Raw genomic sequence first — 16,036 nt, forward strand, 5'->3', positions numbered from 1 at the left:
CAAAGGGCGGGACAGCAAACACCGTGTATTTCGCTTGTAACTTTGTAAAAACGCGAGTCACGACAAATAAAAAGAGGCTCTTCCCTTCCGTGGCTGGGAAGCTGTCGGTGCCTGCGTGTGGTGAATTAACGCGGGGGGTTGTGTAAGGAATCCCCACCTTTCCTAGTCACTGCTGCCCCTCAGAGCGCGCTCCGGGCGGCTGCCGGGGAGGGGGAGGGGGCGGAGGGGACACTCGCCTCAGCCCGGGGCCGCTCCTGCCGGGCTCGGGGCCGCCCCTCGCGGGCCCGGGGCCGCCCCTCCCGGGCCCAGGGCTCCTCCTCCCGGGCCCAGGGCTTCTCCTCCCGCCCCTCCCGGGCCCAGGGCGCCTCCACCCGCCCCTCCCGGCCCCAGGGCCTCTCCTCCCGGGCCCAGGGCACCTCCTCGCGCCCCTGCCGGGCCCAGGGCCTCTCCTCCCGGGCCCAGGGCACCTCCTCCCGCCCCTGCCGGGCCCAGGGCTCCTCCTCCCGGGCCCAGGGCCTCCCCTCCCGGGCCCAGGGCCTCCCCTCCCGGGCCCAGGGCTCCTCCTCCCGGGCCCAGGGCTCCTCCTCCCGGGCCCAGGGCCTCCCCTCCCGGGCCCAGGGCTCCTCCTCCCGGGCCCAGGGCCTCCCCTCCCGGGCCCAGGGCTCCTCCTCCCGGGCCCAGGGCCTCCCCTCCCGGGCCCAGGGCTCGTCCTCCCGGGCCCAGGGCTCCTCCTCCCGCCCCTCCCGGGCCCAGGGCCTCCCCTCCCGGGCCCAGGGCCTCACCTCCCGGGCCGCCCCTCCCGCCTCCCCCGCCGCCCCTCAGGGAGCGCGCCCCGCGCGGTGCATGCCGGGATTTGCAGTCCGCCGGGGCCCCCCCCCCCCGCGCGGTGCATGCCGGGATTCGCAGTCCGGCCCCGCCCCTCTCCCGTGTCCACGTGGCCCTCCCGCCGCCGCCGCCGCCGCCGTCACGTGGTCCCGCGCGCCCCGCCCGCGCGCCGCTCCCGCCCCGCTCCCATTGGCCCGGGGGAGGGGCCGGAAGCGGCGGCGCGGGGCGGTTTCCTTGGTTACGCCACCGGAAGGCGCAGGGGCCGGTCCCTTCCGGCGGGAGCCGCGGCCGCCGCGCCGCGAGGGGCGGGATGGGCCGGGGCCGGGCCTAGCGGGCGGGCGGCCATGAGCGGGGCTGCGGGCGGCCAGGGCGGCGAGCGGGGGCCCCGCTGGAGGAGGCCGTGGAAGATCCTGGCCCTGGGCCTGCTTTCCGCCTCCTCCGTGCTGGCGGCCGCCCCGGGCGCCGGGGCCATGAGCAAGGAGGAGAAGCGGCGGCTGGGGTGAGTCCCGGTGAAGCCCTTGGAGGCCGCGTTGCAGGCAGCGAGGCCCGGGCCCGGCCCCCCGCCCGCGGTGGCTCTGCCCCCCCTCGCGGTGCTGGGACAGGGGGGTCCGCGCCGCGGGCCGGGCTGGGCCTGCCGGGTGGGAATCTCCTCCTCTGTTTTCCCCCCGTTTTCCCCTGACGACTTGACGAGATGAGAGGCGCCGGTCTGCCGGTCTGCCGCCCTTTTCCAGCGCCTGAAAGGGCTGCGGGAAGGCTGGGGAGGGACTCGTGACACGGGCGTGGAGTGATGGGACCAGGCGGAACGGCTTCAAACTGAACACGGGGAGACATGAGGAGGAAATTCTTCCCTGTGAGGGTGGTGAGACCCTGGCCCAGGCTGCCCAGGGAAGCTGTGGCTGCCCCATCCCTGGCAGTGGTGAAGGGCAGGTTGGATGGGGCTTGGAGCAGCCTGGGCTGGTGGGAGGTGTCCCTGCCCATGGCAGGGGGGTTGACACTAGATGATCTTTAAGGTCCCTTCCAACCCAAACCATTCGGTGATTCTGTGTGTGAGGTGTGTGCCAGAGCTGGGCTGGACTCTCAGGTCAGGTTGCCAGAGCTCCTTGGGGCAGGCAGCCCCTCACTGCCTCTGCTGCCCCTGGGGTCAGACTCTTCTGCCATACGCTTGGGTAATTGTGGGTAAAAGTGATCAAAGGTAACTCTGAATCCCTAGCCAGTTGGTCTAATTATGGCTCTGCTTCTGGGACACGTGAGTGTTCCAGAGTCATAAAAAAGGTGCATTCCTGCCTAGTTCCTATACATAAGGTAAGCCATGTTGGTCCCCCAGGCATGTACATGTAAGAAGGTGATTCTCTTTTGATATGGATTTGAGGTGAAGGTTAAAGATTACAATAGAGCTGGCACTGTGTGGAGAAAGGTATTTTTTTTGGCCAACATGTAAAGGAGCATATACTGATCTTAGTGTGTTGCTGGAGCAGTTTGATCATTATCCTCTTTCAGTCATCTGGTCAGTTGCATGGAATAATGATGCAAAAAGTCTTGAAACACTGTGGAGACTTTCATGCTTGCTGATCAGTAGATACAAGTTCATATTTGACTCTGATATTTATAGTAACTATGTTCTTTCATCTTGGGTTCTCAGGGTACTTTGCGAATATAATGAGTTATGTGTTTTCTTCATGGACTGCATAAGGAGTTTAACCTTCTCTCACTGACAGTTTTAAAATGTTTGCACCCATAACTTGCACGGACTGATAATCTGACCATCTGCTGCCTCAGGCATGTGCAAGAAATGCCTTGCCATGGTTTGTGGCTGGAGGCACCAACCTGGGTCATTTCTGAATCAGGGCAGGTGGTCTGTGGATTGAACAACAAGATTGTGTCAGTCACAGAAATTCTTTCAGAAAATGCCCTGTAAGTGGAAGTTGCATGTAAAGAAACAGAAGCTGGAAGGAGCTTTCTATATGCTACGTGGCTGAGCAGCATGGGTTGCTTAGTTCATCTGGACGTGGCACTCGTGTGCCAGAGCCTGGGGTTTCTGTCTGCTGCAGCAGCTCCCAGAGTCTGCAGTCTGAGAAGGACCTCAAGGGCATCACACTCTGCTCTTTTGTTGACTTAATGCATTTGATGAGTTAAAACTACTTCTTAAAATTCCAAGTCATTGAACTAAATCAGATGTTTAGAATGTAATTGTGGTGTTCTTGGCTCTTTTATGTTCAGTCTTATCAGCAGGGATTTGTGAATTGTGTTGATGGAGGTTAGAGATTAGCCTGCTCTTTTGCCTTGCAGGGCTGCTCAGTAGAACAGGAACAGCTAAAGCCATGCTGTCTCTCAAAAAGCCCTGTGCTTTTTGGTATAGTAGCATTTCTCACCTTGACTGCTTTCCAAACATGTAAAATACATGTATCTACAAGGGTTTTCCTTAGTCTTTGCTTGCCAAGACTTCTGATGCAAGGAAGAGGTGTTCCTCCTAAGCTGTGACCCTTTTCTGAATCACAGGCAGGAATCCCTGTGTCAGTTGGTTTTAGCATTGGTGGTGACAAGCAGAACATAATTCTAATTGCTGTTTTTTGCAGAGCATGGAGCACGTCCCATCTCCAGCTTCCATGTGTTGGTGACATGGACAGTTTTTTAAGCACAGGAGACTGACACTGAGCCCCAAGTACTGACTTTCACCTCAGATGGAGAAATAGTCTTTCTGCAGTGAACAAAAGTAGTTGAATTAGGAAACATTATTAAGCCATATTTCATTTACTTGAGTAGAGTACCTCAGTGGAGGACCTGTGGCTGATACTCAGATATAAAAGTGTTGTTCATCTTCCTGTTCAAAGCTGATGTATTAAAGGCCATTCTGAAGTGACCACTAATGCTTTTTCTTTTTTTCTTTTGTAGAAACCAAGTGCTGGAGATGTTTGATCATGCATATAGCAATTACATGGTAAGTAAAATACCTATTTGTTTCAGGTTTTTTTGGAGTTGTTATTGCTGACCTGGGAGAGGAAGCAGGCTTACAGTACATGACATTTTTGAGAAGCAGCAGGGAGGCAGGGCCAAACCAAAGCTAAAATAAATATGAGCACCTGTCTGGCCTTTACACAGAAATGAACAAATGTTGCTTTCAGGGAGAGGAGTGTCAGGAGGGTTATGATGACTTTCAGATGGCAGCTAGGAATTGCTAGCAGTAACTCTGCTAATCTGTGCCTGATCCAGTTTACCTCACATCAAGCTATGAACAGTTTTCATCTTTGGTAAACTGTCTAGTTTGAAATTGCAGATTTCTTAAACTTGTAAGAGAAAGGAAGCTCATGAAGAGCTGTCTGTAGTCATCAGGTTCTGGAGAATACAAGTTGATCTTATTTATTTTGTGGCTAACCATTATGTACAATATTTCTCCTGTGCTAGGTAGGGTGTGTTAGATGCAGTCTGATAGCTCTTTTACAAGCAAATAGTGTTTGTAGAACAAAGTGGAATCAAAAGGGGATCTGGTGTCCTGTGTACACGTTACAGCCTCTTGTGTTCTGTGGCTGCCATATGAGAGGCTGCTGTGTGTCCTGTCAGTGTGACGTGTAGCTTTGTGTGCAGGTGTCTTCCTGCTCTGGCCTGTGAGCCATTCTACACCCTAATCAACCTTGAAATGCCTTGGCTTAGTTCAGATATGGTTAAGAGTAAGGAATCAAGAGTGGACTGGCTTTCCTCAAGTAATGATTGCTCTCAAATATACTATAAGTAATACAATTTTGAGGAGAAACTGTATGATAAATATCAAAGATGTTCTTAGTGACTTTACTGTCTCTTTCACATTCTTTGTGGCATTGCAGAAACCTCCCTCTGCTCAGTTGCACCAGTTCCTGCAGGACACATGGCTGTCTCCTGACAGTAGCTTGCCACGTGTCCCAGTTTCTGCATTATGGTTTAACACTTATATATGTGATATATGTATAATTACCCACTGGTAGGTGTCTTGCCCCATCTGAAACAAGAAAATTCGTAAGGAAGAAGAAGAATTATTTCAGCTATCCTGGAAACTTTGAAGCCAAAAGGATATTTACTTGCCACGTATGCTGGAGCACTAAGCAAACAGAGAAATATGACCTGTTTGTTTAAAGTTGAAGAAAAGCTTAGGGTATCAGACTTTATTCTGACAGCAGAGTGTTAAGTATTTTTGCAGCTGCCTTTGAAACAGCCAGCTGAAAAATTTGATTTTCTGTTTCTATTAATATATGGTTTAGACTTGGGTCTGAAAATTCATGTTTGCATGCAAGGTGAAACTCCCTTGCCTCTTTTTTCAGTTGTTAACAGGAGCTTTGAGTAAAAAGCTGATAATTGCATTTTTTTCTTCTTGACTGTCAGAAAGGATATGGGGAAATACTGGTCAGTTGTGGACATCAGGTGATTCCTGGTTTACAGCTCTAGTAGCAATGCATCTTTTTTCATTATTCACATCCTGTGCTGCCCTGAATTTACAGTCCTGACCTTAGGAGGTAGGATCATCTGTGCAATCAGAATGTGTAGAAATTCCAGAGTACCCAAATGGAGTTGAGCTCCATTTGTGTAATATTTTCCAGAAGTGTGTTTGTTGTAATGTTTCTGCCAGGTTTTATATTTAATGGTGCCTTCTTTTGAGGGTACTTGAGAGGAGGGAAGTTACAAGTTGGGAAATCAACCCAGCAGCCTTTCCTGCTCCAGATAGAGATTAAGTGAACTTTCATGTTTCAAAACTGTTCTAGTTTCTTAGGTTTTTGTAAGTCCAGTTTCTCTAGAATTTTTATCACCTTTTTTTTCCTCCAGAATTTAAGCCAGACATCCAAGCTTTGACATTGCTTGTGTCATGCACTACTTTAATCTGTTTTTCTTAATATTTTTTGCACAGATGCTCAGAAACATCTGAGCCCTATTAAAATTATCTGGATTCTGGCTTTTGTAGTTGAACTTGAGGAGAACAAAGAGCCGTGCAAAGACCAAAATACTTGGGAGGGTGGTAAACAGGGAAACAAACCATCAGTTTCAAAAGGAATTGCTGTAAGAGCTGTTTATTTATAGAAGAATGTTCCATCTTTTCCTCTCTTACTTCACGTTTGAATATAGATTATTTTTTGTACCATATTTTTGGAAAGTCTTTGAATGTGTTCACTTGCAGTTTCAGTGCAGTAATTAAACTTTATCCTTCCTTTAGTTTTTCCCTAAAAGTAAAATTGGAGAGCACAGTATGGCAGCCAGTTTCCTGATGGAACCAAAAGAGAGAAGCTCTATCCCAAATCACTTGTATTTGGCTTCTAATAGAGATGCAGTTTTCTTCCATGTTTCTTGAAACTGGATGTTATTTAAGATTCATCTTTCTTAATGTCATTGGCCACTCTGAACATTTGTCAGTAAACCTGTTATTGCACAACAATAAATTTCAAATCTGCTTCTGTTTCATTTGATATCCCATTTTGGTGGTAGTTTAAACCTACAAAACTCCCAATGACTGGAGAGGGAATAGGGACAGGCATTTTATTCAGTGTGTTTGACTTAGGCAGTGGTGCCACTCCTGGTATTTTTTGCCTGGCTGATGAGAAGTGATACTACAGTACAGCTTGCTTGGCAGAGTGCTTTTCTGAGAAATATGGAAAGTAACTGTTGTTTTTTCAAAAAAAACATCTAGCAGTGTCTCTCTCTTTAAAAAAAAACAAACAAGTTATGTTTGTGAAAGGATCAGTCTTGTTAAGCTTCTTGTATGAATATTCTTCTGTCATGCCTTGAGTAGTGATTTACCAATGTATTAGTTTAACTTCTAGGTGAGTTAAACTGATTGTGACCCTGAGCCACTTATGTTCATTTGGAAGTGTTTCCAAAATGACTTCAAAGTCTAATTCCCACCAATTTCTCCATGAAATATCAGCCACTTGATAATGCCTGCATTGGTTTTAGGTCTCAAACTAATCTTTGAGCTGGTAACTTCTGCCTGAAGAACATTATAGGAAGTATCACATGTACCTTGTTGCAGAAAATGCACAATTAGCCATTCAAGTTAATTATCAAGGTTTTTTTCATGTGCCCTTAGTTGCTCCAGGCTTCTCTGAGAGGTTAGGGAGAGAGAGGAGGAGAAAGAGGTCCTGTTGCACCATTCACAGTTTAATCATTCCCAGCCACTCTGCAGAAAGGGCCTAGGGATCTTGGTGGACCCCAGCTTGACCATGAGGTGGCCTTGTGGCAAAGGTGGACAATGGTGTCCTGGGCTGCTTTAGGGAAAGTGTTGCCAGCAGCTTGAGGGAGGAGATCTTTCCCATCTGCTCAGCACTGGTGAGGCTGCACCTGGAGTCCAGTGAAGGGACTGGAGCACCTCTCCTGTAGGGAAAGGCTGAGAGAGCTGGAGCTGTTCAGTCCAGAGCAGAGAAGGCTTGGGGGGATCTGACCAACATGTATGAACACCTGAAGGGAGGCTGCAAAGAAGACAGAGCCCAGCTCTTCTCAGTGGTGCCCAGCAACAGGACCAGAGGCAGCAGGCACAATCTGAAACACGGGAGGTTCCCTCTGAACAGCAGGAAATACTTTTTTTTTTTTTTACTGTGAAGGTGACTGAGGTGGCACAGTTTGCCCAGAGGGTTCTGGAGTCTCCTTCCTCAAAGACATTTCAAAGTTGTCTGGACATGATCGACTGGCTGTAGGTGGCCCTGCTCAAGTGGAGGGCTTGGGCCAGATGGCCTCTGGAGGTCCCTTCTCACCTCAAAGGTTCTGTGTTTGTCGTGTGATTTTTTTTTTTCTGAAATACAGGCTTCCTTTTAGCAGGCTCTGAGGATCTTCTGCAATGGTTGTAACGTGTTTACCCTGTTCCCTTGTTTTGTTTCCCTCCAGGAACACGCGTATCCAGCTGATGAACTCATGCCTCTGACTTGTCGTGGCCGAGTGCGGGGGCAGGAACCAAGCCGAGGGGACGTGGACGATGCCTTGGGAAAGTTAGTACTTGAAATGGTTACTGTCTCATGTCAACATCAAGGAATCTTAAGCACAACTTGCAGCCCATAAAACTTCTTCCTTCAGTTGACGTGTCCCCAAATTTACATTTGTTGAAAAAGATCCTGTGTGTGCAGACAAATCTGTCGTTTGTCTCGTAAGTTCTCCAACAGGGGTTGGAAAGAAAGCTCTAGTTGTGAACTTCATAGAAATTAGGTAGAAATATTTTTATTACCTCTTTCTGTGATGTTAGCTGATGTGAAATTGTACCTTAATCAGAAAAAGAATTGACCAGGGAGTGAGATACAAAGACAATGGTGTTTTGTTTTGTTTTTTAAATCGTTCTCCAACTATTTTCCATAGGAAAGCCTTCCAAATGTGAGCTGACACTTAGGCTATTAGTACATTTCACTACTAAATAGAGGTTATAAGGGTTAACTATCAGCTGCATATAGCAGTAAACTGTTACCCATCATGCTGGCCTTAAGTGATATTTAAAGTGCTTTTTACTTTTTTTTTTTAGTAGAAAGCACTCTGAAAACATAATTAGTCAAATGATTATCATGTGTGTGGTAGCCTGAGGCCTTTGCCAGAGTATCAAATGTTGTATCAGACATAGAAATTCTTCGTATTTTTCCTTTTAAGATATCTTATAATAAAACATACTTATCCTTTGGCTGGCAGAATATGAACAATCAGAGGTGAAGTGGAATTGCTCTAAATATGTTTGTAATTGCTTTGGTTTTTTTCACAAGGAAGGTGCTGTGTGTGTTCATAGAGCAAATACTTAGTAAATAGCTAATGTTTTTTGTATTGGTATGGAACAGTGTTAATCAAAGCTGAAATCCTTGTCTTAAATATCACTTCTAAGGCACCCTGATGTTGAGCGTGTTATTTTTTGTCCTGTACAAAAGTTTCTCAGTCTGGAGATTCCTGTATAAGCCTGCTGCCTTGGAGGTGTTGACAGATATGACTGATGAGAAAGAAGTGTCAAGAAAATGGATTTTTAATCCTGATAATGAATTCTTTTTATGACTTTTTTTTACATACCAACATACTGTCATTTGAGTAACAATACCTTTTCATCCCCTTAGATGCACTGAGTAGTTAAGTATTTATTATTCTTCTGTATACATGCTTTTTTCTGCTCCTGATAATTAGCTATATTCTTATTTATCACAGTTCTTATATAACCCGTTTTCTTGCCAGCTGGCTCATCAGTCACATTCCCTACAAGCCTTTGCAATCCCAAAACGACAGGGTGAGACAGGCAGGTCAGTGTGTTACCCTGCAGGGCTGGGGAGGGTTCCCTCTAGCTCTGCACTGCTGAGTCTCCTGACACTTGTATGGAAAAAGTGTGTGTGTGTCAGGCAGTTGTGCACAGCCAGTAGTTACTCTCCTTCTCCTGTAGAACCACTCACAGAATGCCATTATATCTTTACAAATTGAATAAAATAATAGATAACCACCTAATTAGAATTTTAATGACACCCCATGCATATTCACAGGTTGCCTACAGGGTCTCCAGCACTGAGCACCTGGTACATTCATGTTCTTCAGTAGGCAGCTGGAACTGTTTCCAAAGTTTTCAATTTCAGTATCATCATATTCTGTAAATTCTATTCCATGCATGGTATGTGTTTCATAACAAATTTATCAGGTTAGACCAAAGATGCAGTAGAACAAGCCTGGAGAAGAATATACAGACAGGATAAGCTGTGTTGTGATAATCATGTTTCAAACAGTGTGGTTCCAACTGCAGGTGGGCTCTAGGTGTTGTCTCTTTAAAAGCTACCCCAAGGTTTTTATTCCATAGATTTTTGTCTAATCAGTTTTTTGGATCTCTGTAAGTATTTGGCTTTTCTGAAGATACCTGTGGTAACAGGTTCACTGACTTGATGTTCTTTTTTGTGTGAAATAAGTAGTTCTTTGTTTAGAGCCTGCCACTTGCTAGTGCTGGATGGCACCAGTGAACAGCAGACTAGATTCTCATTCACTTTCTTTATGCCACGTGCAATTTAAAAATGTTTGTATAATGACATGGAAGCTTTGGCAGGCTGAAGAGCATGAGCCTGTTCCCTTGTTCCTGGTACAGAACCTGCTGTTGTACCTTCAGCCCCCCCTACTGCCCCTCTTCTTCATCTTCCTAAATATTTTTGTTACTACACTTCAGTAAACATCCTTTGTTTTTTGAAGAAAAAATTAAAAAAAGTGGTTGGAAAAATGATGTTGAGCCATTCTGCTGGGTTTCTTAGTAGATTTGACTGGAGAGTAGAAATAAAAACTTAATTTACTTACAAGAAGTTTGGAAACTGCGGTAAGTAAAGGTACCTTTATAATTGTAGCTTGTTTCAGTCACATCCTGGTCTGGTCACTAACACAGGGAGGAAACCTAGCAAGTATTTTGATTTTAAACATTGTGTGCAACTAATTATTTAGCAGCTAGTGTTCTGTGATAATTTATTTTTTTAATAGTAACCAGTGCCATTAGTTGCTTAATTTTGACACATACAGCTCTCTAGTAAATCTGTTTTAAATTTTGTTTCATAGGTTTTCACTGACCCTGATTGATACCTTGGACACACTTGTGGTAAGCTTAATCTGTTGATAAACCTTGATTAAAAAAAACATCTTCTGATGTTCAGGCTTATTTTTAGATTTCTATTTTGTTAATTTATTTACTAAAAAAATACTAGTCTTTCTGCACCTCTGATCTCTAGCCACCTGTTCAAAGTGGCTGTTGCTTGTAGGAACTTCCAGGTGCTGTGTTGGTGGTGTTTGGAGTTCACTGCAAAAAGAAAGCTAGAAGAGTTCCTTTGTGTTTCATTGATGCTTTCTTATCTTGAGTTGGCTTGCTGTTACAGACTAATAAAACATGCTGACACAGGGGTGAACATCTCTTAATACCTACTGAATTATTTATGTTTAAATTGTACCTACACATTTCATGGGTGAATTTGTGTGTACTTAAATATATGGTTAAAAAATGCAACCCTGGAGGTGTTTGCCAGGAAATGTTGCCAAACTTATCTTCCAGCTCCTATTAAAATAATCCAATCATTAATAGACTGCTTGTTGTTAGCTTTCAATCCCTTTGACATATTTTGTCATCATAAAATAGAGTTTGGAAATTGGGAACTTTTGGCCATTCTTGTCTCCAGGTAAACAAATCTGAATAGTTTTGAAAATCCTTGCAGCACTGGTTTGGTGTGTAAATCATGTCATGCTCCTCTGACAGCCCTTCCCTTTTTGTGATGTGCTGTGAGGTGACCTGTGCTTCTTGTGAATTGGGACTGTGGCTGTTGAAAATGTGGAGTTGGGAACTCTGTCTCTACCAGACACTCGGATGGATCATTGGGGTGTTGTTTTTTTTCTTGTCTTAGAGCAGGATTTGAACTTGTGGAATTTAAAGGCACTTAGGCTAACAAATTGGATAAGTCACAAAGATTCTTCAAGATAGATTAAACTAAAAGAAAGTCGGTGTGGAAAAAAAAACAACTGTTGGAAATGCCTGAGCTGTGTTTCAGGCACACAGAGAAAACTGTTGGGAGGAGGAGAACTGCTAGGACAGTTCACTGAACTTGGGATGAGGCTTCTTAAGTCATGGATTGGAGGCTTCCAAGAGCTCAGAGGTGTTGGAGCAGGCCAGGCCTTGCCAGCTCTGTCAGCACAGCCTGCAGCCCACGGAGTCCTGGTGCCCTGCAGTCATGGCGTGGGTGCTGGGGAAGGACCAAATCCCTGGGTTCTAGTTTGGGTACATTCTCAGTGACTTTATTCTTTGTGTGCAGCTTTTGTTCTCTTTCATGTATCTCGTGAGAAAACCAGTAATACTGATACCTATTTGCACTGGACCAGAGTATGCCCTGGCAGGACCCAGATATCAAAAGTGTGTTAAATGCTTTCTTTTTTAATTCATTGTACTTGTCCTTCTACACCTGAGTGTGCCTGTGCTACCCATTTAGCTACCTGCTAAATGCCTGGTTACATTTGCATTCCAGGTGTTAAATAAAACCAAAGAGTTTGAAGAGGCTGTAAAAAAAGTAATAAAGGATGTTAATTTAGACAACGACATAGTTGTATCTGTCTTTGAAACCAACATAAGAGTCCTTGGGTGAGTAACTTTTATGTTTTCAAAACTCTGAAAAATGTGGGTTTTAGCTAAATGTCCTTAAAGCAGAGCTTTCTGTGCCACTTCACCTCACTTAGAACAGTTGTGGTTTTGTCAGAGCTTGACACCAGCCCTGGAGAGGTTTTGACATGCTGGGCAGGATTGGATGCAGTGGCAGTCAGGCTGACCCCCATCTAACTGCTGCTGCCCTGGATTTTTTTGGTTAAAAACAAAAATTGTGCATGCTGAGGTAGCAGTGTTTTTGTTAATGGAAACAGCCTTAGAGATGACTCTGTTCAATACTTGAGTTAACAGAGAGAATATTTCAATACTTAGGGTTAATAGATTGTTTCAGTTTGGATGGGAGCTCTGGAGGTCTCTAGTCCAACCTGCCACTCCAGGCAGGATCCAGGCAGGTTACTTTTAAGCTATGATAAGCAGTTTTAGAGGTGTTAGTTGGTGTTCTTGACTAACTGTATTGATGAGTCTGTGATTCAGCTATCAGGACAGGAAGAAATGCTTCCAAAATACTGACAGCTAACCTTGATTGTAATTAGAGTTGCATCTGCTCTACATTTCTGAAAGTTGGGCACATGTGAATATAGCACAGTTAGGTACATTGTGATCTGAATGGTAGACATTGCTGCTGAGGTAAATATGCCTTTTAAGATGTGGATAATTTTTCTTGTGTTTAGAGGACTCCTTGGTGGGCATTCAGTGGCAATTATGCTGAAGGAGAAAGGTGAATATATGCAATGGTACAACGGTGAACTTCTGCACATGGCAAAGGAACTAGGCTATAAGCTTCTACCTGCTTTTAACACCACTAGTGGTCTCCCTTATCCAAGGGTAAGTTCTGTGCTTTCTGCCTTTCAGAATTACTTCTGTAAGCAAAATTTTTCTTGTGTTCTTTTTATCTCTTTCTAAAATCACTTGTGTATTTATTAAGTATACAGGAAATCAAAAGCTGATGAATTGCTCAGTTGTAATACATGCTACTTGGGATTTTAAAATACTGTATTAGAATTAGACTCTCTGAATACTTACATTTCCAGCTCTGAAAATTCTAATATACATTGCTGTGGGTAAATAGTAACAGCAGAAATCTTGTCTTACCACTACTCATTTCTTGCTCTCCATTACTCCAGGCACCACCAAGTAGCTGAGGAGAGTGGGTTTTGTTCTGGTACTCATCTCCCACCAAGACCGTGAAACAGCAACTTGCAAATATTTATGGATTTAGCAGAAATCTGATTAGTCTTCCTGGTTTACATCCAAATTTTTAGGAGGGCAAAGGTAGCTGTAATGTAAAAATACTCACTTCATGTAAAAACTTTAATCAAATTCAAACAAAGCATGGTACATATTTTTTGGGTGATAGAAAACTACTTCCCATGCATATCACCTGTTGGGTTTGTGAGATGTGGCTTTGATTGGAAACTTTCCTGTAAATGTAAAGTTTAGCCTTAATAGATCAGCATTTTTCTAGTGAGAATATCTAACTCAAAATGTTCAGTTTGACATTTTTCTGTTGAGGGGACCCTCTCCAGAATGCAGAAAGGGATATTGTGCCTGCAACAAAAGCAGGTCCATCTAGCAGGCATTCTCTGGAGCCAGGAGCAGGGAGATTTTTACAAACCTTCATTGCCAGGAGCACTTGTGATGTTCTGAGTTTCTGGCCAGTTAATGTCTAGAATTAGATTTTCAGGGTGCTATTATTTTACTGAAATGTCCAGTCAACCAGACAATTGGGCCTGTCCTGATTTTGGAGGGTTGAGTATTTTGGGTTCTTCTGGATAAGGGCAGGTTGGAGTTGGCAGTAGGTGGTGAAGCAGAGCAAAGCTGAAGCAGGTGTTTTCCCTTGCCTTATAGTGGTTCTGCAGACCTGCTGTGGGAGTCTGAATTATTTCAGGTGGTAAAAACAAAGGTGATGGTCTCTGCTTTTCCCTAGGTTAACTTGAAATTTGGTGTGAGACACCCAGAAGCACGAACAGGAACAGAAACTGACACCTGCACGGCCTGTGCGGGCACCTTGATCCTGGAGTTTGCAGCTCTGAGCCGGTTCACTGGAGCTTCTATCTTTGAGGTTTGCTTTCCATGGTGGTTAGTTGGCTTGGGATTAGGCCCAACGATGTAATTCTGGACAAGTCATTTTGAGTTTATCAAATGGGTGTGTATCTGAGCTGTTCTGCACAAACAGTGTGTTCAGGTTTGTTGTATTTATGGGATTTTTTCCTGAAAGTGTTGATGTGACTGCTGAAAAAACACTGGCAGTAATTTTGTTTGAAAGGAGTTACAGTAAGTAAACAAGGTAAACATACTGAAGACTAGCTAAAGGGTAATAATACTTAAGTAGTTTTAGGGTAGAGGGGTCATAACTAGACAGAAGAAAAGTGAAATATTTATTCCTCAGAATGCAGCTTAAAATAAAAATCATAAGGTCTCACTGATTCTAAGGATATATTGTCAATGGGAAGCTAAATGAAAATGGTTGCCAGTATTTCTTTGATATGATTTAAAAGGCAGTTTTTTTAAATAATTTCTTTAAACCTTTCAGTATGGGCCTAGTATTTGATTTAGCTTCATGTAACTGAGTTGAAGCATGGCTGGGCCTGGGTTGAGTATTTTGCTAAAACTCTTCCTCCTGAAATCCTGTACAAGTGTCTTGTCAATTTAGAGCCATTTTTGTTGAGTAGGTTGTTACCTTCAAGTTACTACTTGTGTATATAAAGAATGTATAGAACTTGTCCACTAACAAAAAGGGCTGCTGCTCTGCCTCGAGGTGGCTGAGGAGATGCAGCAATTTTGATTCTAAGGCTGGTTTTGTTTACTTGGGCTCCACTCTCCTGTCTGCATGCACAATTTTAGAGGAGGAAACTTGTGTGGAAGGACACTTGACTTGCCCAAGACCCTACAGCACCTTGGCAAATGGTTGTGCAGGCAAAGCACCAACCCCTCTAATCAGCAACTGAGTAACTCCATAAAATATGAGGGCACGTCCTGTTGCTTCGTGTATGCAGTGTAATGCTGAGTTCTGTAACTGTTAGATAGGGAACATCTTCTACTTCATAGCATCTTGATTTCAACAGGCAAATGAGTAAGAGTCTCTGGCACCTGTTTCTTTATAATTTCCTTTAAAGAACATTTTTTGTTGTTGCAGGAATATGCACGGAAAGCGCTCGATTTTATTTGGGAAAAGAGGCAGCGCAGCAGCAATTTAGTGGGTGTTACTATCAATATTCACACTGGAGACTGGGTCCGCAAAGGTGGGTTTGGGCAAGAAGAAAAAACTTGGACAACTCCCCTCTCCTCAGTTATCTAGGCTATTCAAAAGTATGAATGGGTTAGGGACGTGGAATCACATCATTTCAGTGCTGGAGAAACCTGCTACACCAAAGCCTGGCTTTGCTCCAGAAGGGTGTTTTGGTAAAGAAACTCATTCAGTGTTCTCTGATTCACTTTATTACTGAGAGGGAAATGCCTTGGGAGAATATTTCAGAGATTCTACTATAAATACATGGGAAAAACATAAATAGGCCTGTGGTTGCATGTAGCAGCCAGTAGTAGTATTTTCAAAGGAGTGGGAGAAGTGGCTCCAGTGCATGTCTGCTCACACTGCAGGGTGCACATGCAGCCCTGTGTCCCTGCACCCAGCTGTGCCTTCATTCCAGTGCTAAGAGGCTTTCCTTTGACTGAAAGAGCCTTTAAAATCAAACTGGAACCAAGGGAAAATATCCAATAGCTGCTGAAAGCAAAATCACCTTTTCATTTTCTACTGTTTCTAGATAGTGGAGTCGGAGCTGGAATAGATTCATATTATGAATATTTATTAAAAGCTTATGTCTTGCTGGGAGATGACAGTTTCCTGGAAAGATTTAACACGGTAAGTTAACACCTTGCTCAGGTCTATGTTTTCTTTAAGACAAATTGAAGACTTACTGTATTGTCAGCTCTCAGCCTGAGGAGCCTGCAAAGAGATCTTGAGCAGAATTTCTGTGCCTTCAGCTGTATCTGGTGCCAGGTCTCTTTACTATGAGTTTTTGCTAATCTTGGATGAACTGCCCCCTGAGCAATGATTTTAACCCCATTCAATGAAAACTGGAATCTTCTGGACCTTCTTCCATGTTTCCAGCACAGGAAAAGCTGTATTTCAAAATCACCTTGGAAGAGTGT

At 44.6% G+C, this 16,036-nt stretch overlaps 1 protein-coding gene across 3 annotated transcripts in view; it reads left to right on the forward strand.

Annotated features, from left to right (window-relative positions):
* Positions 1-1,089: 1,089 nt before the first annotated feature.
* Positions 1,090-16,036, forward strand: part of EDEM3 (ER degradation enhancing alpha-mannosidase like protein 3) — a 30,621-nt gene continuing 15,674 nt past the window's right edge. For all 3 annotated transcript variants that reach the window (XM_051624389.1, XM_051624390.1, XM_051624391.1), the window contains exons 1-9: positions 1,090-1,324; positions 3,715-3,760; positions 7,657-7,757; positions 10,306-10,345; positions 11,754-11,866; positions 12,559-12,712; positions 13,815-13,949; positions 15,024-15,129; positions 15,649-15,746. In XM_051624389.1, coding sequence (XP_051480349.1) covers positions 1,170-1,324; positions 3,715-3,760; positions 7,657-7,757; positions 10,306-10,345; positions 11,754-11,866; positions 12,559-12,712; positions 13,815-13,949; positions 15,024-15,129; positions 15,649-15,746 — 948 coding nt within the window. In that variant the 5' untranslated portion in view covers positions 1,090-1,169. The remainder of the gene's footprint in view (positions 1,325-3,714; positions 3,761-7,656; positions 7,758-10,305; positions 10,346-11,753; positions 11,867-12,558; positions 12,713-13,814; positions 13,950-15,023; positions 15,130-15,648; positions 15,747-16,036) is intronic.

The sequence above is a fragment of the Apus apus genome, chromosome 7 (genome assembly GCF_020740795.1).
Source record: "Apus apus isolate bApuApu2 chromosome 7, bApuApu2.pri.cur, whole genome shotgun sequence".
Lineage (NCBI taxonomy): Eukaryota > Metazoa > Chordata > Aves > Apodiformes > Apodidae > Apus > Apus apus.